General features: G+C 45.1%; 1 protein-coding gene across 4 annotated transcripts in view; it reads right to left on the bottom strand.

Moving 5' to 3' along the window:
- FHOD3 (formin homology 2 domain containing 3) overlaps positions 1-15,920 on the bottom strand; it is a 499,838-nt gene that overhangs the window by 177,425 nt on the left and 306,493 nt on the right. For all 4 annotated transcript variants that reach the window (XM_032152492.2, XM_032152490.2, XM_032152489.2 and 1 more), the window contains exons 7-8: positions 11,309-11,420; positions 3,680-3,774 (exon numbers count right to left, since the gene is read on the bottom strand). In XM_032152492.2, the coding sequence (XP_032008383.1) occupies positions 3,680-3,774; positions 11,309-11,420 (207 nt within the window). The remainder of the gene's footprint in view (positions 1-3,679; positions 3,775-11,308; positions 11,421-15,920) is intronic.

Genomic DNA, 15,920 nt, shown 5'->3' on the forward strand with positions numbered 1-15,920 from the left:
CTTCCCCGACAGCCCCCTTGCCCTCTACCATGGATGGCACAGCAAAAAGGTTCTCACAAGATGCCAGTACCTTGATACTTTGATATTGAACCTCCCAGCCTCCAAAACTGTGAGAAATTGATTTCTTTATAAATTACCCAGTCTGTGGTATTCAGTTACAGCAACACAAATTGTACTAAGACAATAATTTTAAAACAATAAAAGTAAAGGTAAAAACAAAGGCAACTACTCAGCATGTACCATCCGGATTAGTTATCCCCTAGCCCCACTGGACAACTCCTCTCCCCATGGCTCCCTGGGATCCTGCTTTCCCTGAACACCCTAAGCCAGCCTCACGGTAACCCCTCTTGTTACTCATTCTACCTCCCACCCCAGTGTGCTTCATCCTATTTTACAAGGTAATCAGTTTTAGAACAGAAACCAGGACAGGACTTAGTGTCATTGTTTTGTCATGGAAATGTCCATTTTTTAAAATTCTATGTTATTAGGGGCCTTTATTTTGTTGAAATCAATACTTAGAAACGACCCAACTTGCAATATAATTTCCCAGATTTCACAGTCTGAATGTTTTCCAGACCCAGATTAACATTTTAATGTGTTATTTTGTTTGGTATCTCAGAGGAGTTTACTCATTGGGCAACATGCATTACTACAATACAACAAAACAAAACAAACCCGGCATGAGTGCTGGTGGTCTGTTGACTTGTTCAATCCATTTACGCCGGAGGTTGCAAATTTTTTTTGTGTGTGTGTGTGAAAAATCAGACCTTGACGATGACCTTGAGAAGCAGGATATAAATAACTCACACAAGCTTAGCGTTCCAATAACGGAACACTAGGCATAAATGAGTTAAGGAAAGGATTACATTTGAATGAATGACCTCAAGGATCTTTCTGGATGTCTCCTTGGCCAGAACTAACAAAGGATGAGAAAGAACTGGCAGAAGAGAAAGAGTAAGTGAGGAATTCCTGGACATCAAACGCCACAGAATGCCAAACAGAGGGTGACAGGCACTGGGTCTCTGCCAGTGATTAGCAACAAAGTACCCACATTGTGTGGGTACTGCTATGATCATAAGAACAGCTGGGCATGGCCTTATCAATAAAATAGATAATGTTACAATGGGGAACACTGTGGCAGTGTGAAAATTCCATTTTTGCTGAATTCAGTGTTTTCCAAAACAATGTCAATGACTAAAAAGGACAGGAAATAGATGACCTAATCCTTAGAAACCAACAGAAAATTGCTTCAAATCAAATAGTAAAATGAGCTCATAAAAAGAATTGAAAATAAAAGCAGAATTCTTAGGATTATGCTTTAGAAAAGTTGTGCCCATTTCCCACCAGGGTTATAGGAGTTTCCTGGGTGTTCATCAACAAATGATACTTCATTAAAAGGCAATCACTGCCAATGTGACCTGTGAAATATGTCTTGCTGTTTTCGTATGTATTTCTTTTGTTCTTAGTTGGTTTAATGTCTTTCATTTTTCTACTGAGTTCATAATATATTTAGGATAATATAATTTTCTACCTTTCTTTTTGTAAACAATCTCCTAGTTTGTCATTTGCATTTAGTTATCATTTGTGATTTTCATTTTGTAAATAAGATCTTTTAAAATTTTATGCAGTAAAATAGTTAAATCTCTTCCTCTGGAACCTGTTTCACTGGTTTTATTTTTAAAATAAACATTACCAACCACAGACTAATTAGTCTTCATCTCTCTCTCTCTCTTTTTTTTCCCTACAGTTTGATATGTTCCATTAAATGCTTTAAGCCCTCTGGGGCTTACTGTGGTATACGGTCAAAGTATGTTTTTGTTTACTTCCATTTAACAACACCTCTCCAATCAGTACCTAACCCGACCCCACCAATGTTAACTGTACAGTGAGTTGTTCTATATACTGAGGGCTGTTTCAGAGCTCCTCTGCACCAATCATCTGTCTGCTGAGGAAGGGGCCAGGCCACATTGTTGTAATCCTCAGAGTTGGCACATTTTACTATCTAGTAGGAGAAGTTGCTCTTCATAATTATACTGCTTCCTACAAATTTATCCCCAGTTCATCAGGGAAAATGTTTCTCCAGTCATATTTCAGGATGGGACTCTGGATCTTTCTGAAGCCATAGCCATCACTGCAGATGAGGAGTCCTGCAGGCTCACACCCAGCATAAGCATGTAAGGAGAGTACAAGGAAGGCCCATGGGGCGGCTGGCGAGGTGCCTGTGCTCTAAGGCATGGCGATCCAAATGGAGAAACTCCAGACCTGAGACTGGGCCTGTCCTGGGTCAGCACGGGCCCCCTTGTTTCAGAGCAGCACCTCTGGGGAAGAGCACCAAAGACCAAGACTGCCCTGCAAGGTGGTGATCAGGGAGGGACGCAACAGGAGGAATGGGAGCACAAGGTGTGGTCACCATCACATAAGACAAGTGGGACCTACCCCCAGGATTCCTTATCTCAGCCCAAGAGTCCAACTTCAATATGCAGTGGAACACGTGCACCTCGTGTCTTCCTGACATGTGAACTATTTTCTTAGAGTAAAACTTTGTAATTTACATTCCCTCAAGGAAAAATGATTTTAAAAAATAATTTTGGCCAGGCGCAGTGGCTCACGCCTGTAATCCCAGCACTTTGGGAGGCCGAGGCGGGTGGATCACCTGAGGTCAGGAGTTCAAGACCAGCCTGGCCAACATGGTTAAACCCCGACTCTACTAAAAATACAAAAATTAGCCAGGCATGGTGGCACATGCCTGTAATCCCAGCTACTAGGGGGGCTAAGGCAGGAGGATCTCCTGAATCTGGGAGGTGGAGGCTGTAGTGAGCCGAGATCGTGCCACTGCACTCCAGCCTGGGCAACAGAGTGAGACTCCGCCTCAAATAATAATAATAATAATAATAATAATAATAATAATAATAATAATAATAATAATAATAATTATTATTATTATTATTATTATTATTATTATTATTATAAGGGGCCAACTTGATAGGAAATGCTGTCATAAAATTCTGTCACTTTTCTGGTTTTACTAGAAAAGACCAAAGCATGAACACACTCAGGCACCCACAGGCCTTCACAAGCACGCACACCCACACCCATCCACCCCACATGTCACATAAAGGATTTTCTCCTGTAGTGCACACTGCAGCTGTGGTTCCAGCCACTGTGATGGGTGTCTACATGGTGTGGCTCTTATTGGAATGGAAAATTTTAGATTTTCACAATGCATTAGTTCCCTATGGCTACTGTAAGAAAGTACCACAAACTAGGTGGCTTAAAATAACAGAAACTTATTCTCTCTCAGTTTGAAAGACTAGAAGTCTGATATTAAGGTGTCAGCAGGGCCATGCTTTTCCTGAAGGCTCTACAGGAAGTCTGTCTTTGCCTCATCCTCAATTGGCAGCCAGCAATCTGTGGTGTTCCCTGGCTTGTAGATGCATTATTCTGACCTCTGCCTGTCCTCTCGTGGCTGTCTTCCTTGCATGTTCACATCGTCTTCCCTCTGTGCCTCTTTTCCTCTTATAAGGACACAGTCATGCTGCATCAGAGCCCACCCTCATGACCAGATTACATCTGCTACGACACTATTTCCAAATAAAGACACAAGCACAGATACCAGGGGTCAGGGCTTTAACATATCGTTTTAGGTGATGCAATTCAACCCATAACATAGTCAACCAACCTTGTTCACCAAAGTCATTGCATAAACCAGTAGCTCCGTATCAACTCCATCTTTTTCCTCCAGGATTTCCATGATATTTGACCAAGGTTTGACCCCTATGAGTAAAGCAAAAATCATTAGAAACAGCAATTCATCAACATTCTTTATCTAATTCACATCACAGTTTATTATCCAAGGACATATCCAGTGATGGCAGCGTCTTTCAGTCACCAAATTTCAAAGTGTGACATTATCCTTAGGATGGATTTGAGCATGCTTCTAATTAAGAATATTTCTTAGTAGGGAACCCTATCTCACATCATCCTGGTCCTTTTGACAAGAGCATTGTGTATGCTTCAGTGTCTGGATGCTTACTTGCTTGAAAATTTCTTCATATTAAATATGTAATTTTTAAAAATCCAATCATAGCAACTCTGTAGGTCATACATTTCCCCCAGAGCAGAAAATTCTTGGTAAGTACTCTATGAATATCCATCAGCACAGAAGAAAAGGGGATGTGGAAGATCTTAACATCCCTCTAGCAGTGACTCCAAGAAATAAGTGACATGCCTGTCTAGCAAATATCTCAAGAACGGAAGTATATTACATCTACTCCATCAAGGCACAAATACTATTAAGTATCAGCTAGGTACAAGGCATATTGGGCAGCTGCCCTCAATAGGTTTATAATCTAATGGAGCAGCTAGGCATAAGCCCAAGAACAGACGCCAGCACAGAGCAACGGCTGAGAAGTGTCCAAGCATGCAGCTAAGCCTGTCACTGTGCAAGTGAGGTCTCTTGCAACAGGGATGACTGCAGGGGACTTGGCACAAGAGGTGACTGCTGCCTTGGCTCTGCAGGAGGCTTAGGGGTGGTTATTTCCAGGAACTAAGAGGAACAGGAGATACTCTGCATTCACATTCAGGACCACTAAGCCAAGGGCAAGACCAAAAAGGGGCACACAACACCCTGACATGGTTTTCTAGGCCCAGGATGAATATATGAAGTGAAATAAGAATTGCCTTGCCCTTGGCTTGGGGGTTTGCAACATGAAGCTCTTTCCTGCTTTCTCTATAAAGATCTCAAAGGGATATTGCTTATTTTTGCTTGAGAGAAGTAAACTTGGAAATAACCTAAATACAGCAGTTTCCAAATGCTGGTCCTTGGATGGGCTATGTCAGAGCTGATTTTGGCCTTGAGAACAAAAGTTTCCCAAGGACCATGATAGTATCTGTCTTGTTGATCTCCGTGCTCTTAGGACAGTACCTGGCATATAGTACATGCTCAGTAAAATGTCTGCTGAATAGTGAATGGAGATCTCTGAGAAGGCAGGAAGTGGGTTAAGCTGAAGCAATTTTAAAAGAACCAGGAAGCAGATGCACACAGTAAGAAAAGCAGAGAAGACAGGATTTAAGGGAATTTGTTTAAGAGGACTAAACAAAGAATAGGTACCTACTTACTACAAGATGTAAAAGACACAAATGTAGCTCTGTTCCTAAGTGAACAGAAAGCCTTTTGCTTTGGCTAAGTTGCCCAGCCAGTCAGAACTGGGCAATCTTCTATGACCCTTGCTAACTGAGCACAAAGACATGTTCTTTCTCCTTTCACCTGCTGACTACTGAATTATCTCCTTGCTGATATTGATCATCAAACTACTCTGAAGTCCACACCACAGTGTAGTTGTTCTTCCAGCCCCCGCAAAGTAACCATCTCAGCTCTCAAGACAGTCAATCAATCTGATCAGCAGGCCTTGGGTCTCACTGTCCAGTTTAAGAGAACTGGATGCCGCCGTTTGTGTTTATAACAGGCGCAGCTTCTAACATTCACGTTTTGTATAAAACCTTGGCATAAAACACATGTTGTAGTGAGTTACCCATGCATGGTTCAAAGGAAGAATGTGCAGGGGAGAAAGTATCAAAACTAAGACTTTCTAGTGGTGCTAATGGTTGCTTATTCTGGAGCCAAAGATGCGAAACAGGTCCTGAGGGAGCAAAGGCCAAGGAACAATGGCAGGCAGCCCAGAGAGAGAGGTAGCCAAACTACATCCGTACACCCCTTAAACAGACACACACACATGTGTGCATCTAATCCTTTATAATAAGAACACTCAAACACTGGCTTAATTTAACTGAAAAATGTGTTTTTAGCTGGGTTATCTGAGTCTCTTATTACCATTTAAGGATTTTAAGTCTGGAAATGTGCATATATTTGTATACTCTTAGGATGGATGTTCATTCTTTTTATTGTTTTGGGGCAGAAAATCGGAAATATTTACAAGAATGAAGGTGAAAAGGAAGAAACATTTGGTTCAACAAAAATAGCCTTGGCAGGCCTCAGGCTAGGCCTGTGTTCAACACCAGCACTTGGACATTTCCTAGGAGCTCCTGTCAGAATTATGGGGTCCACTCACTCCCCTCGTTGCCTTTGCTAACTCCCTACTATGTGTGTGTATGTGTGCATATGCGTGTGTGTGCATATGTATGTGCGTGTGTGTGTGTGTGTTGCGGAGGAGAGGGTTCCTGTACTGGAATCATAAACCATATAATGCTAGCCCTTCACATAACAGAGAAAGAAACTGGACCCCAAAGGAGTGGGATGGAAGGGCTCAGGAAGCTCATCTGGAGCTCCTAAGGTCTCTGGGATGACGATACCTATCTTATAGGATTACTAAGAATTGTCATTGAGATAAAGCACTTTGTCTTTTTTCCTTAGTGCTGCTGGAGTACGTTAGAAGACAATACTTAATCATTGTCATCTGTCTCTCTCCAACTCCACTGCCCCCCACCCCCACCCCAAACACTGGAGTACAGGTTCTGTGAGAACCTTTTTTCCTGATGACTGCAAGCACACAATTGATACTCAAATATGTGCCAAATAAATGGGTCCTATGCGAAAAATGTTTAGAGTTGTGTCTGTTACATGATAGATACTCAAATATCAGTAGCTGTAATTGTAATGGTGGTGGTTGGTGGAGATACCCAGTTTACCCCCGGGGCAGACCATCTGCGCTGACTCCCGGGCCAGTCCTCTCTTAACCCAGATAAATAAATACACACAGAATCAATTGCTCAATACTTCTCCCCTCTTACTTTCCTAAATCTCCACATTAAATCCAAAGGAAAATAGGATATTTAGCTCAGTGCCTCAGACGTGGTTTGGTCTAACACTCAAACAGAAGCTCCTCACAGCACGTTCCATGTCTTTTCACATACTACATAAACACACTCAGTGTAGATGCTTCTGCTATAAATAACGGTGGAAAGAGAGTTTGAGTTCTGTCAACCTGTAGCTTCCACTACACTTTACACGATCTTCACAGATCGATATACTCTTAAGCAGAAAGTAGAGATGGGATCGCTTGAAAGGATGGCTGAATTTTTTCCCTACTAACCATGTGTGATACTTATGTTTAAGAATTATCAAATGAAAAACTGAACTACTTCAAAAGCTCTGCTGAGCCAGATTAGTGGGACTTGAGATTTAGGACAAATTTCAATGTGAGTTATCCTCTCTGGCCACTTGCCTCACCCTCTGTGGGAGGGGCAAACCTGTTCACTCAGAAGGAAGGACCCCATACCCAGACAGCAGAGGGGTGTCAATCAATTTCCTGTCAACCACCACAGGGAAGACCTTAAGAAAAGGGAGTCTCTGACATGGCAAAATGACAAAGCAAGGCTAAGGGCTCCCATGAGCCTTTCTCTCTTCCTGCCAGGCCCTGGCCACCAGAAAGGGAAAGTGACTTAAAGATGCAAGCAAAGAGAAGAAGATCCAGTGGTCTGATATTAATACCATACCATGCCCCACAGATGAACTTGAATCCACCTTTTTATCTCAGGCCCTGAGCAAAAGTGCAATTGCCTGGGTCAAATGAAACATTTTAAATTTTCCTTCTTCGGCCAGACGCGGTGGCTCACGCCTGTAATCCCAGCACTTTGGGAGGCTGAGGCGGGTGGATCATGAGGTCAGGAGTTCGAGACCATCCTGGCTAACACAGTGAAACCCAGTCTCTACTAAAAATACAATAAAATTAGCTGGGCGTGGTGGCGGGCGCCTGTAGTCCCAACTACTCGGGAGGCTGAGGCAGAAGAATGGTGTAACCTGGGAGGTGGAGGTTGCAGTGAGCCAAGAGCGCACCACTGCACTCCAGCCTGGGCGACACAGCTAGACTCCATCTAAAAATAAATAAATAAATAAATAAATAAAATTTTCTTTTTCATAAACACTGACCACTCCTTATGATGGACTTTAACCCCTTTGGCTTTTATCCCTGCTAACTAGCCCACTCTTGGCCCCAGACCAAATTGCCCACACTGCAGAATGAAGCCTTCTGGTTAGCCCATGTGCAGCATGCATGATGTTTATATTTATAATGCAACCAAAGGAATTTGTTCTGGACAACTTCATTTGCTTTAGGTAGTAATGATTTTTGAGGACTGGTAGTTTATTTGTTGGTTTTATTGCTGATTCCTTAAATCTGACAGTTTTCATTATCCAAAAGAAACTATTCAAAAAGACAACTGCTTATATGTCCATTCATCCCTGCTGAGGACTGAGTCTAAAGCCACTTTGAGAAGTAAAATTTATGATTTATTTATAAACTTGTGCACAAATGGATATGCTCAGTTTACCCTAAATCACCTCTGGCACCTGTCTGCTCTCTCACCCAGTTGAGAGGGAACTGGAGAGCTGTTTCTAAACCCACCAGGTGGAAACACACCTGGAAGTCATGTTGCTCTCTGCAGAACACCATGGCATATTTATATGTTTAATTCCATCATAGGATTCAGGAACAATTTTACTAGCAGTAAAATAGGATGATGTTATATGTGTGCATTATAAAATCACAGCCAAGACCACACGTGTCCATAAACATGCTATTAAGCCACACATGATAAGCTATTTCTGAGTTTTTCCATTAGTGTCATTCCTTTTTTTTTTTTATCAGCTGCTAGTGCTCAGCGGCAGACAGATAACAGCAGTTGCCAAAATTGTCTCGAATTGTCTATACAATTTAAGAAATTGTATAGACAAAAAACATAAAGCTGTCCAGGCGCGGTGGCTCACGCCTGTAATCCCAGGACTTCAGGAGGCCGAGGCAGGTGGATCATGAGGTCAGGAGATCGAGACTATCCTGGCTAAAACGGTGAAAGTCCATCTCTACTAAAAATACAAAAAATTAGCCGGGCATGGTGGCAGGCACCTGTAGTCCCAACTACTCGGGAGGCTGAGGCAGGAGAATGGCGTGAACCCAGGAGGCGGAGCTTGCAGTGAGACGGGATCGTGACACTGCACTCCAGCCTGGGCGACAGAGTGAGACTCCATCTCGAAAACAAAACAAAACAAAAAAACAAAAACCATAAAGCTAAGAAGACAATTCATTAGCTGTTTTTTTAAAAATTATTATTATTTTTACTAATCAGGAAAAGATGGCCATTGTTTTATCTTGATGGAGAGACTTGGTCTGACAGACGAGAATCTCTGGCTGGGGCTATGGAGTCTTGGATATGGTATACAAAGGCCTGGGTTCATTTCAGGATCATGCCCTCATCCATCACAACATTCCCTTTATGGGATATGAAGCTCAAGGAAGGGAACTCCAAGCTGGCAGTGCAGCAAAGCCAAAGGAGAACCCAGGTCATGAGAAGTTGGCCCCTCTAACCCATACCCATAGCAAGGGCTCTGGGGTTACCTGAAGCTTAGGACAGTAAGATGAAGAGTTTGTTAGTTGTCCTCAAGCAACTGCCAGAATTAGGAGATGAAACACAAATCCTCCAAGGATAAAGGAGAGGAGCTGCTGCCTGCCAGCTGCCAAAACACACACTGCTGACCTTAAACTTAATTGACTGGCCTTGGAAAAGCTAGACTTGGTTTCTGTGAAATCGGCATTCCTTATCAAGGATTCTGGGCCAGCCCCATGATCTACTCTTGGCCATAAGGGTCTTCCTGCCTAGCAGCAGAGGGTAACATTTTATGGCAGAAGAAACTTGCCTCAGCCTGGGAAACACCTTCCAGACTCACAGCCCCTGTCCACGTACTAGAGTTTGTCTCCCTAACATACCCCCAACAAAGAGACCTCGAGTTGCCTCCTCGCCTGCCATCAGCCATGCCTAATGCCGACATCTACCTGCATGTTAATGGGTATAGGAGCCCCAGTTAAAGGTCCTGGATGCTTTTCATTAACTTTCATTTAAACTTCTAAAATAACTCAAGCTACTTTCTTTCACATTTGGATTCAGCATTCAAAGGTGGGTCTGAGTAATGCTAAATCACAGACACAACTGGCCGGGCACGCTGGCTCATGCCTGTAATCCCAGCACTTTGGGAGGCCGAGGCAGGTGGATCATGAGGTCAGGAGATCAAGACCATCCTGGCTAACACGGTGATACCCTGTCTCTACAAAAAATAAAAAAAAAATCACAGACACAACTGGTTTGAATCAAAAGTGCAATTTAGGCTCCTCATTTCTTCCTGACACATCCTGGCTGGTTTATGCACAAGTGTGCACGCACACACACACAACTATAAGGAAATATACCAACAGGTTAACAGTGATTATCTTTGTTGAAATTATAGGTGAATTTTTATTGTCTTCTTTAAACTTTTCCCAAGTTTTTATGATTATAACAGTAGTATTACAGTTATAATCATAAAAGGAAAAAGTATTGTCAAGTTTTTGTTCTTGAGTCTTTGTGGGGATGATGGTAATAATACCTGCGTCCTTTTGGGGAAGAAAACAAACAACAAAAGACAAAAGGATAAAATCATTTTAATTGGGAAGCATTTTAATTCCAGGCTTCCCAATATCACAGGGTCCACAGCATGTTACACAGTAAACCAGAGCAGAAGCTCGTTCTTCGCCACGTGTTTGCAGCATGCCTGCTGGCTCTGGGCCAGCTGGGGTGCCAGGACACCACGCTGGGAGACAGAGACCCCATCCTGGAACAGGCAACCCCAACTTGGAGAGACAGGGATGGGCAACACCACCACAGCAGAGAAGAGGTGCACACATGGGCTTTAAAAGCACATGCCCAAGGTAAGGGGGTGGGGGTACAGCCGAGGTGGGAGAAGGGGGTGGCAGGTGGGCAGGAGTTGAAGGGTGAAGGGTCCCCTTAGCCAGGGGACTGACTTTATGCTATAGGCACTGGGAAGCCACTGGCAGGTTTTGGATGTGACCGAACTGTTTGGGAGGGTGGCCAGGAGCATAGGTTAAACCTAGTGAGGGCCTGAGTAAGGCAGGGCAGGGATGGAGGAGAGGAAGGGAGAAGGTTCTAGAAACATCTGGCTGTCATAAGCAATGAAGCGTAGAGGGGAGGGGAGGAAGGAGCCAGGGCGACCCTGAACAAGACAGGAAGAACAGGAGGAGGAATTAGACTTCCGTGTTTCGGTGGCAGGAGCTGGGGAGAGGCAAAGACAAGCTCAGGATCTGACCTCTCCCAGGTAAGCTCATGAGCACTTTTCTTTCATTATCAAACCCCATTCCGGCCCTAAGCTTTGTGTGCTTACTATCCTAAAAAACGGTTCTTGCAGTAGTAAGTCCACATCTCGGGAATTCTGTTAATTCTTAAATCTGTCTCAAGCAGGTACAACGCGGAAGCCTCCCTACATTAGACACCTTCACCTTCATGACATAAGAGGGCAGGGACTACTCACCTCTTTTCGTGTCAACAGCAGTGACAGCCTGAATTAGGAGAGGTGCGTTGGACTCCGAGTACTCTACAAAGACGAGCAGCAGCTTCAGGGCTGTCTTCACCACCAGGCGGAACTAGCAGAAGAGATAAAACCATCACATCACTGCCAACAAGGCCCTGTGCACCTGAGAGCATCTTCCTACCCGCAGCGGGCACCCAGCGCTTCCTAGATGAGATGCTCTCAGAGATTACACAGATTCCTTCACAGATCCTCACAGTCCCTCATTAGATGCCTCAGAAGGCAGGTGTTAGTACTATCCCCATTGTGCAGATCAGGAAACTGAGGTACAAAGTTCCCTGCCTGCAGTTACGCAGTAAAAAACAGAACCAGGACATGAACCCAGGATGCATGGGTCCAGAACTCACACCTGGCAACTCTCAAACACGAGCATCTGCTGCATCGATTACGTCTTCCTTTTACCCCAACTATAACATTGTGAGGTAGGCATAAGCACAATTCTTATTTTTCTGGTGAAGAAGCAGAAACAGCAGGTTAAACAATTCATCCAAAGTCACAACAGCCAGCTTAGGTGGAAGGGAACCGGAACCAAGTCCCCCATTCTTAAAGCCAAGCAGAGAAGGCCACCTGGAGCTGTAGAACCCTTACTCCCTGGATCCAGGGCTCAGCATTTGCCAGGAGCCGCATGAAGCCCAGAGGCCTTCCCTCACACAGGCAGAAGCCCTCCCTCAGTATGTGCCCTCGGGGAGGTCACAGGCTATTCATCTACAGAAAATCCCAAACCTCCCAACTGAAGCTGCCCCAGATTCCTAACCCCAGCTTTATGAGCCCTGGGGCTGCGGCAGCCTTGGGGTCTCCAGGTCAGCCTCCAGGACCCCTCAGGTGCTGCTGCAGGGACTTGCCCACAGTCTTGCCCTTGATTCCACTTCTTTCCAAAAGCCTCCTCCTAAAGGAACTCATACACCAACTACCTCCTGCAAATGGGTTCAAACTGGGCAGCTGAGAAACAGCAAGGTTGCCTTGGGCTGTACATTGCACCCCAAGCTGCTGGCTTGTCAGTGGCCCCATCCTGCTACAGGTAAAATGTGCTTTCAAGGGTAGAGGGGGCTTATTTGCACTGTGGCTGCAGGGCCTGGAACCGCACTTGGCACAGAGGGAGCTGGAAGGTGTTTGTTGACTGAATAAATCAGTCAGTGACCAAGTCAATCAATCCATGACCTCTGGCCTACCCCTTGAGCCTGTATCACTGGTTGTGGCAAATCAGCTCCAGCTACTTCCTGTGTTCTGCAGCCCAAGGAAGATTCTGTGCCTCTTGGACACATCTGACCACATCACAGTGTTAGGGGACATGGGTAGAATTTATAGGTAAATTTGGGGGAGCCCAAAGAGGGGACTGTGTTGTGCAGTCCACAGGGAATAGCTTAAAAACACCACTCACCCCAAGTCATTCATCCACATTCATGCAACCCCTTTACCCCCTTGCTTCCCTCTCCTCTGCTGTCATACCTACCAAGCACACCATTTGTCTTTTCCTCAATTCCACATCTCTCTCTAGCCAGTGCCCAGGTGCTCAGCTCCCCTTTATGAGGAAACTTCTTCAAAGAGGTGCTACAGCCTTTGGCTCCACCTCCTAACTTCCCACTGACTCATCACCCCAATTTGATAGGACTTCCATCACCACCACTCGGATTACTTGTCCAGGTCACCACTGGCCTCCATGGTATCAAATCCAGTGGTTACTTCTCTGCCCATTTTTGCTCAACTCTCAGCACCATGTGACAACTAACTGCTCTCTCCAAAAACAACTTCCTCTCCCTCTGGGCAACCAAAGTCTCCTGAGTGGCTCCTTTTTCATTGGTTCTTTTTGAGTGCTCAGTCTCTCAGTGTGGGAAGACCTCTGAGTTCACTCCTCTTTACTCTCCTTCTCTCTCTTTCCACGATCTCTCTAGGTGAGTTCATCCAGTGCCCTGGTTTGAAAGTCCATCTAAGATCAGATGCTAAATACTGCACTCCAAGCCTGACCAAACTCCTGAGCAGGCATCATATAATCTCCTGACATCTCCACTCAGATGCTAACAGATTCACTGTGGCCAAAACAGAACTTTCAATTTTCATTCATGCTTACCCCCTTCCACCTACCACTCCTAGCCTGCTCCCTCCAAAGCCCCCACCTCAGGACAAGGCCCCACCACCCTGAGCACTGGAAAGGGTTTGCCCGCACTTCCCTCACCCCATCTCCACAGCAAATCCACCCTCCAGTGCTGGAAGAGCTCCCTTCAAATTCTGTCCCAAACCTACCCCTTTACACTCTGTCCATCACCCTGGACCACCACAATAGCCTAAGTGCTCTGGCCTTGTCCTTCTGAAGTCCATTCTCCAAACTGCAGCCAGAGTGAACACTGCACCTTCCTTCTCTCAAGCCTCAATCACTCCCCATCATGCCCAGGGTGCTGCCTGTCCCTGCAGGCTTTCTGTGCTGGCCTCCACCAAGCCCTCTGATCTCCTTTCTTGACACCCCCTCTCCGGCCCAGTGCGCTTCACATGCTAAGTTCTATAGTTGTGTGAGTGTTTTTCACACAGCAGAGTTCATTCATGATTCAGGGTCTTCTCACTGGTTATTCCTTCTGCCTGAAAGCCACCTGGAACCAGTCATCACGGGACTGACCTCATCCTTCAGGTCAGATAAATTTTCATTATAGAAAATGCCTTCCTGACTCCTTTACCTAAAGGAGCCCCTTGGTCACTATCACATCACCCTGATTTATTTATTTTTTTGAGATGGAGTCTTGCTCTGTTGCCCAGGCTGGAGTCAAGTGGTGCAATCTTGGCTCACTGCAACCTCCACCTCCCAGGTTCAAGTGATTCTCCTGCCTCAGCCTCCTGAATAGCTGGGACAACAGTTGCACACCACCATGCCTGGCTGATTTTTGTATTTTAACTAGAGAAGGTGTTTCGCCATGTTGGCCAGGCTGGTCTCGAACTCCTGACTTCAGGTGGTCTGCCTGCCTCGGCCTCTCAAAGTGCTGGGATTACAGGCATGAGCCATCGTGCCCAGCCACCTCGTTTTATTTTTTTGAGACAGGGTCTCATTCTGTCACCCAGGCTGGAGTGTGGTGGTGTAAGCATAGCTCACTGCAGCCTCAAACTCCTGGGCTGAAGTCATCCTCCCACCTCAGCCTCTCGAGTGACTGGACTATAGGTGCGTGCCACCACATCTGGCTAATTTTCCTTAAAATTTTTTGTAGAGAGAGTGTCTATGTTGCCCAGGCTGGTCTTAAACTGCGGGGATCCAGCAAACCTCTCACCTTGGCCTCCCAAAGTGCTAGGATTTCGGGCATGAGCCACTACACTTGGCCTTTTCTATCCATGTCCTTTATCATGACCTGAAATTGCTACAGACACTTGTTCACCTACTATATGCCTATGTTGCCTCTAAGAACATAAGCTTCACAGCAGCAGAGAGGCTTTATCTGACCCATGAGAAGCTGTTCAGTCAGCATATGTGTGAAGGGTAGGCCAACCCGTCCTCCAAATCCATCCCCCTATGCTGTGTGGAGTGAGCCCTCCCAGCCTCCAGCCTCCCTTTCTCACCTTGTAGTAGCCCCCAGCAAAGCCAAGACCCCACTCCCCGGCCCTCCACCGTCCCAACCGTTGCGCTGAGGGCAAGTCATGCCCTGGGCTGCCATTCTCGAGGTAACCTCCTCCCCACACAGGGAGCTGAGTACTTTAGAGTGCTGGGAACTCTTCAGAGAGTGTCTGCCCTCATAACTTGAGGCCCACAATTGCTCCTCTGTTTCTATCCTGTAGGAATAGACTACATTCCAGTGTCTTTTTCTCAACTACACGGTTGGAGGTTGAAGGGGAAGGTATGGCATAACAAGTTGTGCTTTGTATGTTTAGGGCTGAAGAAATTTCTTCAAGTAAATAAAAAGACCTAGCAAGTTCAGGCTTGGCAACTTCCTCAGTGGGTGGACTATTATTATGTGGTTTAAGCCTCTAAATGCCTTCCCAGGAAAGAACCTGGCTGCTGCCCAACCCACTCCCCCCATTAGCTGGTCTCAGCAGGGCCCCTTAGCCCACCTCACAGAGGCTCCCTCTGAGTATCTCTGTGGTCAAGGGGCCTTGACCAATACGGTCTCAGGCACCCAGAATCCCTAAGCCATTCTCCTACATGTGGCTCTCTAATTAAGAAACCACTGTTTTCTAGCAAAGCCTCCTTTTTCTATTGGTCTCAACATGCCTATTCCTGTCTTTCTCTCGTCTGTGACACAGGCTCTATTTGGAGCTTTTTTGGCACTGTAATTTGTTTTTTTAAAAAAATCCCCAAACATCTTCTGATGCATAATTTTAGGTTTCTATGAATTTGGCTTCTATTGAGTTTAGGTTTATGTGGATGTACTTTTGGATGCTTTACTATGTAAATTAATAATAAGCATATTAGTTAAATCACTTTAGGAAAAAAGAGCACTAGAACACTAATTTTGTAGAAATGCATGGTACTGATTTCCAGCATGTACTAACTCATCGTCAAAATATGTCCTGCAGGATCCTCCTCAGAAGTACCTTACTAGCATTAATGCATCGACTTGAAAGTAAAAAAGGTACATTCCATCAA

This window comes from Hylobates moloch, unplaced genomic scaffold (genome assembly GCF_009828535.3).
Source record: "Hylobates moloch isolate HMO894 unplaced genomic scaffold, HMol_V3 SCAFFOLD_5, whole genome shotgun sequence".
Lineage (NCBI taxonomy): Eukaryota > Metazoa > Chordata > Mammalia > Primates > Hylobatidae > Hylobates > Hylobates moloch.